General features: G+C 34.8%; 1 protein-coding gene across 2 annotated transcripts in view; it reads right to left on the reverse strand.

Moving 5' to 3' along the window:
* Window positions 1-2,400: 2,400 nt before the first annotated feature.
* Window positions 2,401-12,704, reverse strand: part of FZD6 (frizzled class receptor 6) — a 70,977-nt gene continuing 60,673 nt past the window's right edge. For both annotated transcript variants that reach the window (XM_069080943.1, XM_069080944.1), the window contains exons 6-7: window positions 11,298-11,726; window positions 2,401-4,481 (exon numbers count right to left, since the gene is read on the reverse strand). In XM_069080943.1, coding sequence (XP_068937044.1) covers window positions 4,313-4,481; window positions 11,298-11,726 — 598 coding nt within the window. In that variant the 3' untranslated portion in view covers window positions 2,401-4,312. The remainder of the gene's footprint in view (window positions 4,482-11,297; window positions 11,727-12,704) is intronic.

The following is a 12,704-nucleotide window of genomic DNA, read 5'->3' on the forward strand; positions in this document are numbered from 1 at the left end:
TCCGTAAGCCGTTTTTTTACTCTGTCTAACTTGTTTTCTTTTTTTTGGGTAAGGTCTGTGTTGTATCTCTTGTTGTACACTGATGGCTCTCTTTCATGAAAAAAAACCTAAATTCTTTGAGGCACCGCCCCCGCTATTCTCTAGACCCCCAGGAATCAATCAATCAAATCACTCAACAACCTTTTAAAAAAGCAACTACTATGTGCTAGGAATTCTTAGTTGTGCTGGTTATAAAGACCAGAAAATCATCCTACATGGAACAAAGGACAAAAGAAACACACAGCAAAACGCACGGTATTTATTAGTTACCTCTAGTTTTCCAGTGAACCTTCCCTTGCTTTTCTTCACGATTCTTCCCCACTCTCCCATCTCCCTAGAATTACGTTCTTCTTCATAGTTGTTTCATTCTTGAAGTTCCTCTTCCATTTCTTTAAGGAACATTTCATTCTCCTTGATAATCTAGAGAATAGCATGCATTCCTCTAGCCCTTTCATTTCAACTATGATAGGATACAGGAAGGAATCCAAACACAGTACAATCCTCCAATGTTACTGCTGAGTCTTGAAAGAAGTCAGGGAAACCGAGTCAGACTTGAAGAGGAAGAGCTTTTCAGACCAGGGGTACAGCCAAAGGAGATGGGAGTGTCATGTGTGAGGAGAAACAAGGTCAGTGTCACTGTATTGTAAATCATGTGGAAGGGACAGGACTGGACAAGTAAGAAGGCAATTTGCAAAGGGCTTTAAAAGTCATCAGAAGAATTTATATTTGATGCTAAAGGTAAAAGGGAGCCACTGGAGCTTACTGAGTAGAGGGGTAGGGTAATGCGGTTAGGCCTATGCTTTAAGACAGCACTTCTTAAACAGTGGGTTGTGACCCCACATGGGGTTGCAAAAAAATCTGGCAAGAGTAAATGGTTTCTGAATGCACAATGACCAAAAATTAATTCAAAATCAAACGTGTTATGAATTTGAGGTGTTTCTGGCAGCGCTTGCCCAGGCTGGTTCCTGCAACTTCACTGGAGTCTTGGCTCTAAACACAAAGCATGAGCACTTTGCACTGCATGTGCCCTCAGGCCACGAAATATCAACTAAATGCAAATAGGGGACCTGAGTGGGAAAAGTTTAAGAAGTCTTGCTTTAAGATGATTCCTCTGGCAGCTGAAAAGAGGATGTACTGGAGTGGAGATTTGAAACATGGAGACCAACTGCACAGCTATTTCAATTATCCAGAAAGACCTCTTGCTCCTAAGGAACCAACATTGTGTACCTACTCCATAGTCCGTGTCTGATAAATCTAAATTATTAAGACAAGGATTTCACACTTCTCACTTCTTTCCCTTTTCTTCCTCCCATATAGCCACCATTCTAGTTTAGACCCTCATCATGTATTGTCTGAAATATTGCAATAGCATTGTCTTTTTCAGTCTCTGTGCCCTCAAATCTTTTCCTACTCTAATCTATCCTTCATGCAGCTGCCATTGATTTTTCTAAAATGCATGCCATTCCTCTTCTCGATTAATTCCAATGGCTTTTTATTGTCTCTAGAATAAAATATCAACTTCTCTGGTACTTAAAGCCTTTCATACTTACATATTATTATCTCATTAGATAATAATACACACACACACACACACACACACACACACACACACACACACACACAGGATGTTTCCTGGATATAATGCAAGCACTTTAGGGAAGGAACCATTTCACTTCTGTCTTCATATCCTCAGAGACTAGCACATAGTAGGTATTTAACAAATAACTTGTTTGATTATTCAAGGAGCCATGAATTCCTAAAAGGGTTGTTTCATAATGGAACAATGACTAGAAATGTATAGGTTCCTCTTGGCAAGTCCCAAAACAGCCTTTCCATGATTCTCTTGGGCTATTTTTATTGTTTTGTTTTGAGACCTCTCATACTTTATTCTACTGTAGCTCTCTGTGTCTTGTTTCAGGGCATCCTGTTTATAATCTCTGACCCCCCCCCTCCCCCCCCCGCCATCTCCCAGCAACTTGTTTATTCACTGACAACTTTATCTTGTTTACTCACATTTATCAGAAGCAACTTAGATACTATAGGTTTTATGTATATACACAAATGCGTGTATCAGTATAAGGTTTTCCTGAATAATTATGATTAAGTGTTGTAGACATCTTGTCCCCAAGCACACATCAGAGAATCTAATTCAAATTTTGGTCTGAGGCTTACAGAGGTTCATAAAGCATCTGCTGCAGGAAACCATATTGCTCTCAAGTCAGGTCTGTTCAATCAATCTGTCAACAAACACTTATATTAAATACCTATTATGCGCCAGGCACTGTGCTAGACACTGGGGATACAAAAGAAAAAAAAATGAAACAATCCCTATAACCACAGAATACTCTGGAAAAAAATGGCTTAAACAAACAACATTTTATTATGGAAAAGATTATACAAACATTGAAAAAGTATATAAAGTTATATATATATCAAAGTGTAGATAAAGTTCACATTTATAAATGTAAAAACATTAATATTTACAATATCTTAATGTAGAATATTGGATATTTTCTTTATACTTCAACTGTGAATTCAAGATAAACAGGAAAAATCAAAAGCATCAGGGAATCTTAAGACAATAAATTACTAAATATTTTATTTGGTGTGAAATAAAATGATGTGAAGGAATATCTCTAAATTTCAAAGTATGCTGGAAACTTTTTTTTTGTTTACCATAACTGTATTTCTTATTTTAGTGACACTAAAATTATTGGTACATAATATTGAATGTTCAGTAAAATGCTAAGGCACCTGAGTAGATTCTATACAATTTATTTGAAGAATCATGTGACACAAAACATTTTTATTATTTCAAATGTGCCACTTAAAAATACTTATTATTAATAAGAGATATAATTAAGAAATTTTGAAACCTCTTTCTGTATAGGCAGACCATCTTGATTTGCATTACATGCTTTATTCTCCATTTTTGATAAAAATTATCATACAAACTTCCCCTTAGTAGTGAAAATAATATTTTCCTTTGGGGAGTTAAAATCAAGTTACCTGCCAACTGTAAAAGTCTTAATTACATTCTTAGGAAACCATTAAACATTTTTTTTTTAAGAGGAGCACAATCTCATATAGCTTGATTTAAAAAGGCAACATCACAGAATACTTCAGAATATTGTCTTAATGAGCTAAAAAAATGTAAAAGGATTGATTGCAGAAATGTCATGAACAGCACAGTATCATTACACGTGAAGAAAGCACCTTAAATTCAGTTGCACCAAAATCAATAGGCACTTCATATCAGTAGGAATTTCTAATATTTGAGGAATACAAAATTATTTACAAATTTTAGATTTTTAAGGACAGGTGGCAAAAATACTTAAAATTGTCATTTAAAGAACATTTAGATAATAGATCAACATTCTGATAGGCAGAGTGGCATATAAGAGAGAAAAGCAGATTTGGAGGAAGGAAGACCTGGATTCAAGTCCTGCCTTTGATACTAGTGGAAAAGGGGCAAGTCATTTAACTTCTTAAGTGGCCCTGACAATTCTAAGACCAGAAGTTCAGCAGGTACCCAGATGCATTGGTAAAAAGGTTTTCCCTTCCTATAAAGTCATAAGCATAGTTTTAGGGGGTCAATTTTTTATATTACCTTGAACAAATGAATATGAGTAGTCACAAACATTTATACAGTGCTTTATGGTTTGCAAAGCACTCTACATGTACTATCTCATTTGATCCTCACAACAATGTTATAATATAGGTGCTGTTTATCTTTGTTCCACTCTCTATTTTCTCCTTAAAACTCAGTGTAAAAACTACAATGACAGTGTTAAAATGAGATAATTGTACAGCAATATAGTACAAAATTTAAAGTGTTTGCAAATTTTTATGTACTTACTTTTAAAATAAAACAAGTAGGAAGAGTTAGATTAAAATTATTGCAGTAAAATAAAATCTTGACAATCTCACAAAAGTGAGATGGTCAGCCTACAATAAGATAAGTTTTAAGAGACAATGTTTATCAACTTAAGAGGAGTCTTCTCTCCACTATCTCCATAATTGTCTTATTATTGTTAAACCTGTGCAATTCAGTTCTTTGGGTTTCTTGCTATCATTAACCTCTTCATAAACTGACAGAGTAATCTTGAAATCCCTTCTCTCCATCGTAACAGCAGGCAATGTAACTCTATGTGCAAAATGAGAGATGTATACAAAGTTGTTCATAAGATTTAGTGCATTGGTCTTTTCCAGTGTAACAGGAATCCCCTTCTAGGTTAGCAGTTAAGTGAAACTGTGTGAAGATTTTCCTTTTTCAAGTATCTGAATTATTTCCAGAACTCTGTTCTTTCCCAGCGTCCAAAGCAGAGTGGATAAGCAGTGATGTAGAGCCCTTAGGACTACTTGGTTGTGAAGTGCTGGCTATCTGCAGATTGCTACTCTGCAGTTGGTGAGTTTCAGTAAAATTGGCTTTTGGAGTTACCCTAAGGAAAAAAAAAAGGGATTACTTTCATCTTTTTTTTTTTTTTTTTGGCTTTTTGGAGGGCAATTGGGGTTAAGTGACTTGGATGTCAGACTTACAGGTAATATTTGATGCAATGTTTTCTGCATCTATTAACAAAATAATATGTTTTTTGCTCTTTTTGTTTATGAGCAATTATGCTAATTATTTTGCTAACACTGAACCATCCTTACATTCCTCATAGGAATCTAATTGGGTCAAGTCAATAAATACTAATAAGCACCTACTAAGTTCTAGGCACAGTGATAAGCACTGGGGAAACAAATAAGGTAAGATAGTCCCTGCCCTGAAGAAGTTTATAATCTAATCTACAATATATACAAAAGGTAGCTGAAAAGGTTTTGGGGTGGAGGGCAGGCACTTATCCATGTTTGTGGAACTGAAACCAAGCAGAGCAGATGATGAAAAATGAAGAGTTACCTGGAAAGTCCTAAGCCCTCAACAAGAAGGCTTTGGGAGGAAGCATTTTTATTGCTCTACCTCCAACCCTCCACTCAGAGGGGACAGGTAACTGAGGGAGCTAAGGTGTTGAGAATCAAAAGCTAAGTGACTGCATGATGATGAGATTTCAGATGATGAGTTTATCCAGGGAGAAGTATGATATTTGTGTTGTTGAAAACGAATCAAAACAGTTAATGGAAAATTAAGAGTTACCTGGAAAGGTTAGTAGCTGGGTCACAGCAAATTATTTTTATTAAAAATTTTTGTATTAAAATTAACTAATGAGATTAGTCTATAGTTCTCTTTCTCTGCTTTCTTTTCTTAGTTTGCTTATTACAGGACAAATGTTAATGCTCAGTCATTTCAGTTATGTCCAACTCTTTGTGACTTCCTTTGGAGTTCTCTTAGTAAAGACACTGGTTTGCCATTTCCTTCTCCACCTCATTTGACAGGATGAGGAACTGAGGCAAACAGAGTTAAGTGACTTGCTTAGTCATACAGCTAGTAAGAGTCTGAGGCCAGATTTGAATCCAGGAAAATAAGTCTTCCTGACTTCAGGCCTAGTGTTCTCTCCACTGCACCAACTAGCGGCCACATCTGTCAGATCTGTCTTAGAAGAGAAATTTGGCAAAGTGCTTTCAGCCTCTATTTTTGATAATTTTTTTTTTGTAGCATAGGTATTAATTGTTCTTTAAATATTTGGTAGAAATCAGCTGTAAATTCAGCTAGCCTGGGCTTTCATTTCTCCTTTAACAGTTTATTTCCTTAATTTACTTACTGAGATTTCGTTAAAATCTATTTTGTTAATGTAGCAATTTTAAATTTAGCATTTATTAAATTATTTTGGATTTTCAGTTTTGCTAGTGTATAATCTTCTAATATTTTCTAATTCTTTTTATTTCCTCATGTTTGTGAATTCACTTTGTCTATTTAAAAAATACCGTGTTTCCCCGATAATAAGACACTGTCTTATTAATTTTTTTTGGACAGAAAAACACCAGAGGGCTTATTTTCAGGGGAGGGCTTATTTTAATGAACATTGACAGCAATTTTAATAAACAGGCAAATGTGAACAAAAAAAATGTACCTTTATTCAATAAGCAAATCACTGGGGAAGAACAGGATGACGCGCTCACTGCTGCAGCTCTGATTGGATGCAGCTCAGAGCACAGCGTGCGTTTCACCCGGGGGGTGGGGGGACGGTGCATACAGAGGGTACCGTAATGTAGCGTGTAGTACAGGGGATCACCTTCACTACAGTAGCAATCTCAATAGGGCTTATTTTCTGGGGAGGGCTTATTTTAGAGGAATCTTACACAGTAAGGGGAGGGCTTATTTTCAGGATAGGTCTTATTATCGGGGAAACACGGGGTAGTAACTATTTCTCTTTTTTCTTGTTCAGGTGTTTTTGTTACTCTTTTCAAAAAATACTTCTTAATTTTGCTTAGCAGTTCTACAGTCTTTTCATTTAAAATTTTTCTCTTCCTATTCTGATTTTCAAGATTCCTATTTTTTATACCTGTTTTAGGATTGCTAATTTATTAATTTTCTAGTCTCTTTAAATTCTATGCTCAGTTCATTTATTCTATCAAATTTAAGAAATATAAATTTTCTAGTGAAGTCTACTTTAACTGTATTGTGTAAGTTTTAGTATGTAAAATCTGTTATCAATATACTTAATGTAATTATTTGCTGTTTCTATTATTTATAAGTCCTTTGATCCATTCACTATATATGCTGTCATAACTTAATCTCTGTTTAAGTCTTTTTATTTTGCTTATATTTCCCTTATTACTGTTTTTATTGCATTATGGTCCATTACTTGCCTTTTTACATTTGTTTCAGTTTTTTAAACCTGGCACATGATTAGTTCTCATAAAGGGGCTATGAACTATTAAAAAATGTGCATTTTAATATATTTTCACTTAGAAGTGTCCATATGTTGGTCTCCATATGTTTTTCCAACAATCTGTTCAGATGCATATTTTATAGTTTACATTTTAAATTAGTATTGTCTTTGGCAATACTTTGCTCAGAAATTAAGTCAAATATTTACTCAGTAAGTCATTTTCTGGGCTTTTTTGGTTGTTTTGTTGTGACAAAAGATTTACATCAGTTAAATTTACTCCATAAAATTATCAAAATCAGTGCCTTTATTTCTGCTGTATACTTCCCATTTTTCACTGCTAATCACTTGTTTATAGATAACATATATGCCATATATTTTTTCTCATCGTATTGTCCTTGCTTTTTCACTAACTCTGATCTTTCACCTCACAAGGTGATGGACTCAAGGATAAACTCCTACAAGGATAAGCCCCTACATCAATATCAGGTTTTTTCCTTTCTGTTAAAAAAAATATACATATATATGCATATATATTTTTGTGATGTTCTTTGCTAGCATGTCTAGCACCTACAAATTCTTTTCTTATCTGATCATGATATAAAGGTGTAAGGCTTCTGTATATCTCTGAGTCTTTAATTTTTTTCATTTCTTTTTCAAAAATCATTCTTTTCCACATGTTAATCACACTCCTCATCTTTCCCCACTATTTTATTTAGTACCAGAGTACATGCTGATTTAAATTTGAAATGTCTTATCAAGTTCCTTATGGAAAGTCTCAATCTTTTAATCCTCAATAATGGATACTGGCGTGAAAGCTGTAATTGTTACTTTTGCAAACACCTCTTTTAGTGATGCAAATGTGTTTGGGACTGAATCTTGACTTTAACAGGTTTTGCTCCACATATGTTTAAATGTGTTTATTGGACACAGCAAATTGGAGGGTGGGGTGTGTATGTGTGTATGTTGTTTTTTCATCCATTCTAATACTTTTTCTTTTCATTGGGGATTTTAACCCATTCATGGTAAACTTAATGTGTTAAGTTATGGGTTTTCTTCCCCACCATTAATATAATTTCATCTTCCCTTTGAACCTATTATGCCCTGTACAATTCCTTCTGAGTCACACCTTTCCAGTGGCCCTGAATACTTCATCTGCATAGTGGGAGTTAGCATCTAGTCATGGAGAATCTGATCCCTTTAAGTGACCAACTCCCCCAAAGAGAGTTCAATACAAAACCTCATTCCTTCTGTCTCTGAGGGGTCATTTCATTTCCTTTTGGCTGTCTGTACTTAACTCCCCATTCTTCACCCCTTTGTGATCTGCTCCATAATGTTCTATCTTTATTTTCCCACATCCCCAAGGACAGGAGTAGAAACTGAAAGCCCCTTTGCCTACTGATTCCTCATTAGTCATTACCTAGTCATTACCATCTTGCATTCTTTTCTCCCTATTTGGGAGATGTACACTTACACTATTTTACTGCCTACTGTACAATGAATAGAGCACTGGTTGGGTGTTGAGTCAGGAAGATGAGTTCAAAATTAGCCTCTGACACTTACTGGCTCTGTGAACTTGGGTAAGTTACTTAACCTGGTTTGTCTCAGTTTCTCATCTATAAAATGAGCCAGAAAAGAAAATGGCAAACCACTCCAGAATCTTTGTCAAGAAAACTCCAAAGGGGGCCACAAAGAGTCAGACCAAATGAAGTGACTAAACAACAAAATGAAAGGATATTTCCATCTTGAAAAATTAATGCATATCTACCACCTACTTTTATTCTGATTTTTTATAGCATACCTTTTACTCTTTAAATTGATTAATGCATTGATGCACTAATTTTGCACAAAGATAATTTTCTGCAAAACATTCACATTTTTATCTAGCCCTAGCCATATGAAAAGCATACTTTATTTCTCAGTCTTTCAATATTAGCTAAAATTATTTAACTTTCCATTGTTCATTCAGTTTGGTTACTGAACACTCTGCTTTCCTATTGGTTCTTCTGATAAAATGATTCAAGTTTTTTTTCCCTTTTTTAACTTTTATTTTCTTCTTTGATGTTTAGGTTCAACTTTGCAGGAAAAATATTTTTAGATGCTAACTGATCTCTTTTTTCTTCAAAATATCTTTAAATTTTTCATTTATTTTCTCATATCTACAGAGTAATCCTGTACTATTCTGACTGGTTCTTTTTGGACTCTAAAGTGGTTTTTTCCTTGCTGCCTAAAATATTTCTTCTTTGAGAATGTAGTTCTGAGCTCTGATTGTGATGTTTCATGATGAATTAAATGTAAGATTTCTTTCAGTTGGAATTTTATGGATTCTCTGAATCTATAATTTGTCATTTGCCCATAATATGTATGCATGTATACATTTAAATAGCATAGAAGCTATTTAAATTTTCTTTTCCAGTTGTGTTGACACATGTTGCTAAATACTTTTCATAAACTCCTTTGAGTATTTTTTTTCATTCTTAATCAGTTTTTGTCTGTATTAATCATTCTGATTTTCCTATATAGTACACTTACTAAAAACATCTCTGTCATTAAAATTTTATAAGCTGAACACTACTTAAGGGATTAATAACAAAGGTTGCGACTGATAAAGCCTTTGCTGACTATACTTTCTTCTCTAGGATTGCCAGGTTTGGATGAAATCTGTGTCCCTTAGAAGGCGAAGATGACCAATTAAAATACTACTGCAGGGAGAATGCTGGTGGCCATTGTACTTAAGTTTATTTTCCACCTTTAGAAATCCCATATTTCTGGGTTCAACCCTTCTCTCTGTAAACTGTCCTTCTTTAGTCTTCTGGCTAGCCCCTGGGTACTGGTTGTAGAAAGGTTTGAGGAGGACCCCCCAGTATACAGCTAAAAGAGGCTCTCCGAAAAGCCTTTGCTTTTCACTCTTTTATCTGTTACTCCTTCTATTGGCTACTTCCTCTGCTATATTAAATCCCTGCAACCAACATAATATTTATAGTTTTCTTTTTTAAAAAATTTTCCTCCTCAGGCTCTACACTTCTCCATAGTCTCACTCATTTATTCCTTTTGAGTGTTGGGGCTGTTCTGATTCAAGAGTTTCAACCTTCCCTGGGAGCAAAGGGTTAATTTTGAAATTTAGTACCTAACATAGTAAGAGCTATGAGGGGCAACAGGCCAGGTATAGCTATTAGAAAGGGAGGAAAACTCAGGGGTAAGAAAAACTAGTGTGCTAGAACTTCTATCTATCTTGGGAACGGGGACTTATCCCTTTATTCCCAGGAGTAAACTGAGGGATTAAGTTAATATCTAAAATTATGGCGGCTATAAGGACAACAGGGTCATCCAGGGTCTGTGTATAGGAGAGGGAGGAATCCAAGGGGCAAAAACACAGTAGGAGCCCCCAGAATATAACAGGGCTGCTGAGGCAGTATTTTAATATTTTCTTAAAATGAGAATTGTGAAAGGTTCTTTCACTTTTCCTCTTCCTGTTATTACTAAGACATCTTCATTTTGGGGGGGGGGGTGTTCTTTATTATTTATTATGAGGAAGGGAGAGAAGGCCCTTGGATAGCTCTCATTATTTCATCTTCCCAACATTCCTGGAACTGGTTTTCCAAATATTCAGTCCAATCTCCTTTCAGTGACCCTTTAATTCACATTATGACTTTAACAAGTATATACTCTTCTTCTAGTTCTGCTTATTTCATTCTACATCAGTTCATACCAGTCTTTCCTTGTTCCTCTGAATTCTTAGCTTCTTATGCTACATAGCATTTTACCACATTCACATACCAAGTTTTTCACCCATTTCCATTTCTTCAGGTAATCTCTCCCTTCTCTCTGTAAAGTCTATGGTTATCAATGAAGCCTAAGATAAATAACTTTCTCTGGCAACCACATCACATAATTCATGGCATAATAGTATTTTAGAGAAAGAAGATCATGTAGTCTAATCTTCTCATTTTGTAGATGAAAAAAACTGAAGCCAAAATTCACACAGGTAATAAGGGATAGTGCCAGGATTTGAAATCAGGTTTTTTGGCTCTGAATTCCATGCTCAATTTACTATGCCACGGTTGGTGTATTTGAATCTGCACTAAGTCACACTAAATCTCCAGTAAAACCTCTAGGTCTTTTTCATATGAACCACATACAGCAAAGCTACACCCTTTATAGCCTGTATTTGTATAGCTGGGTTTCTTTTTTTAACCAAAATGTAGACCTAGACAATGTCTCCAGCATATGTTAACTCTCTATGGAGAATCTATGGAAAAACAAAGATAGGAATAAAGTATCTATTCTAGAATAAATGAAGAATTTTATTAATATAAACCCTCATTAAACTTCATTTTGTTATATTTGGCCACTGCTCTAACTTAATTCATTTTGTTTTGTTTTGTTTTTCAGAAGCCTTACTCTGTCAACCAAAGTAGTAGTAATCTTTCCTATTTTACTGAAGGGCCTGACAGTGACTTAAGAAAAAAAAAAAAAGGAAGAAAATCTTACCTTCCTTCACTCCGAACACTTCCAGATATACTATTCTTATCATTTGAATTTCCTGTCTTGCATCTTCTTTCTATCTGCTCCACAGACTGTTTAGAACTAGAATCTGCAGGAGATGTATGCTCTCCCACATTATTTTCTCTAGTTTTCTGAATGGAGGATCCATCTGCTCCCAGATCTCTCACAGATGTTTCTGGGGACGTTTTGATTTCTGTCAAAGTCTCCTGCCCTAAGTAATCATGGTTAGCAATAGCTACTGCAGATGTTCCATGATTTGCTGTAGCTCCTGTACTGGTTCCCATGGATTTGGAAATTACTTTCAGTTTGTGTGAACTTGATTTGTAGTGCTTCTTTTTATGTTTAACTTTAGAATTGTGTTTTAAGAAAAATTCACAGGATTCTTGCAACACTCTTCTGCTCTCACTGATGGGACTGAAAAAAAAAACCAGGAAAAGTATTAATTTGGTAAATTAACATTAAATACTGTCATAAAGGTCATAAAATACAACATAAATCTTTTATTAGGAAATGCTATGCATTAAAAAAATCAAAGTGCCTAAAATATTCAGGCAACAGTACAAATAATTTACAAAATCCAGAATTACAAATATAGTTGGTACCCTTTATTAGAAGTAATGCATTCTTAGTGAGTGGATTAAAGAAGATTAGCAAAGCAAAATCCTAATTGTGTATGAGCTGTTGTCTTTGGCTATACTTTGGAGGGAGTAGGAAATTGGGCTGGTGAAGGCAGTAAGAAGATGAGATTGGTAAACTGTAAACTGGTCAAAAAATCCACAACCTGTTTATCTTTATTAAAAGGAAAATAAGCAAACCAAAAGCAATTAATATTCATAAAGGTCATTTAGAAAAGTCAATAAAGATTATGGAGTGAAAGAGTTATATCAATAGTCTCTTTTCAAAGTTAGGAAAATAAATCAGGACAAAAATCAAGATCTCATTAATTTTTACTCCATTAACTTGGAATTTCCAAGAATCACAGAACTGAAAGGGACCTCAGATGTCATTTGTCTAATACACCACTGAATTAAATTACCAACAAGAGGGTAACCAACCTCTGCTTTAACACCTTTCTAGTTAGGGAGAACTCAGCTAACTTACTTTACTTTTAGACACTTCAAAATGTTAGAAAGTTTTCCCTTTATGTTGAATTAAAACTTTTTACTCATTACCCCTAATTTTATTCTTTGGAGCTAAGAAGTCTAATCTTTTTCCACAAGATAAACCCTCAAATACTTGAAATCAGTTGTTATGCCTCCATGTTAAATTTTTACTAATTCCTTCAATCCATTTTCATATGGCATGGCTTCTAGGATCCTCATAATCATGGTTACCCTCCTTTGGGCATGTTCCTGCTTGTTAATATATCTTTAAAACTGACACCCAGAACTG

The sequence above is a fragment of the Petaurus breviceps genome, unplaced genomic scaffold, assembly GCF_028583685.1.
Source record: "Petaurus breviceps papuanus isolate PSGF00001 unplaced genomic scaffold, PetGlider_PUasm1.0 98, whole genome shotgun sequence".
NCBI classification, from domain to species: Eukaryota; Metazoa; Chordata; class Mammalia; order Diprotodontia; family Petauridae; genus Petaurus; species Petaurus breviceps.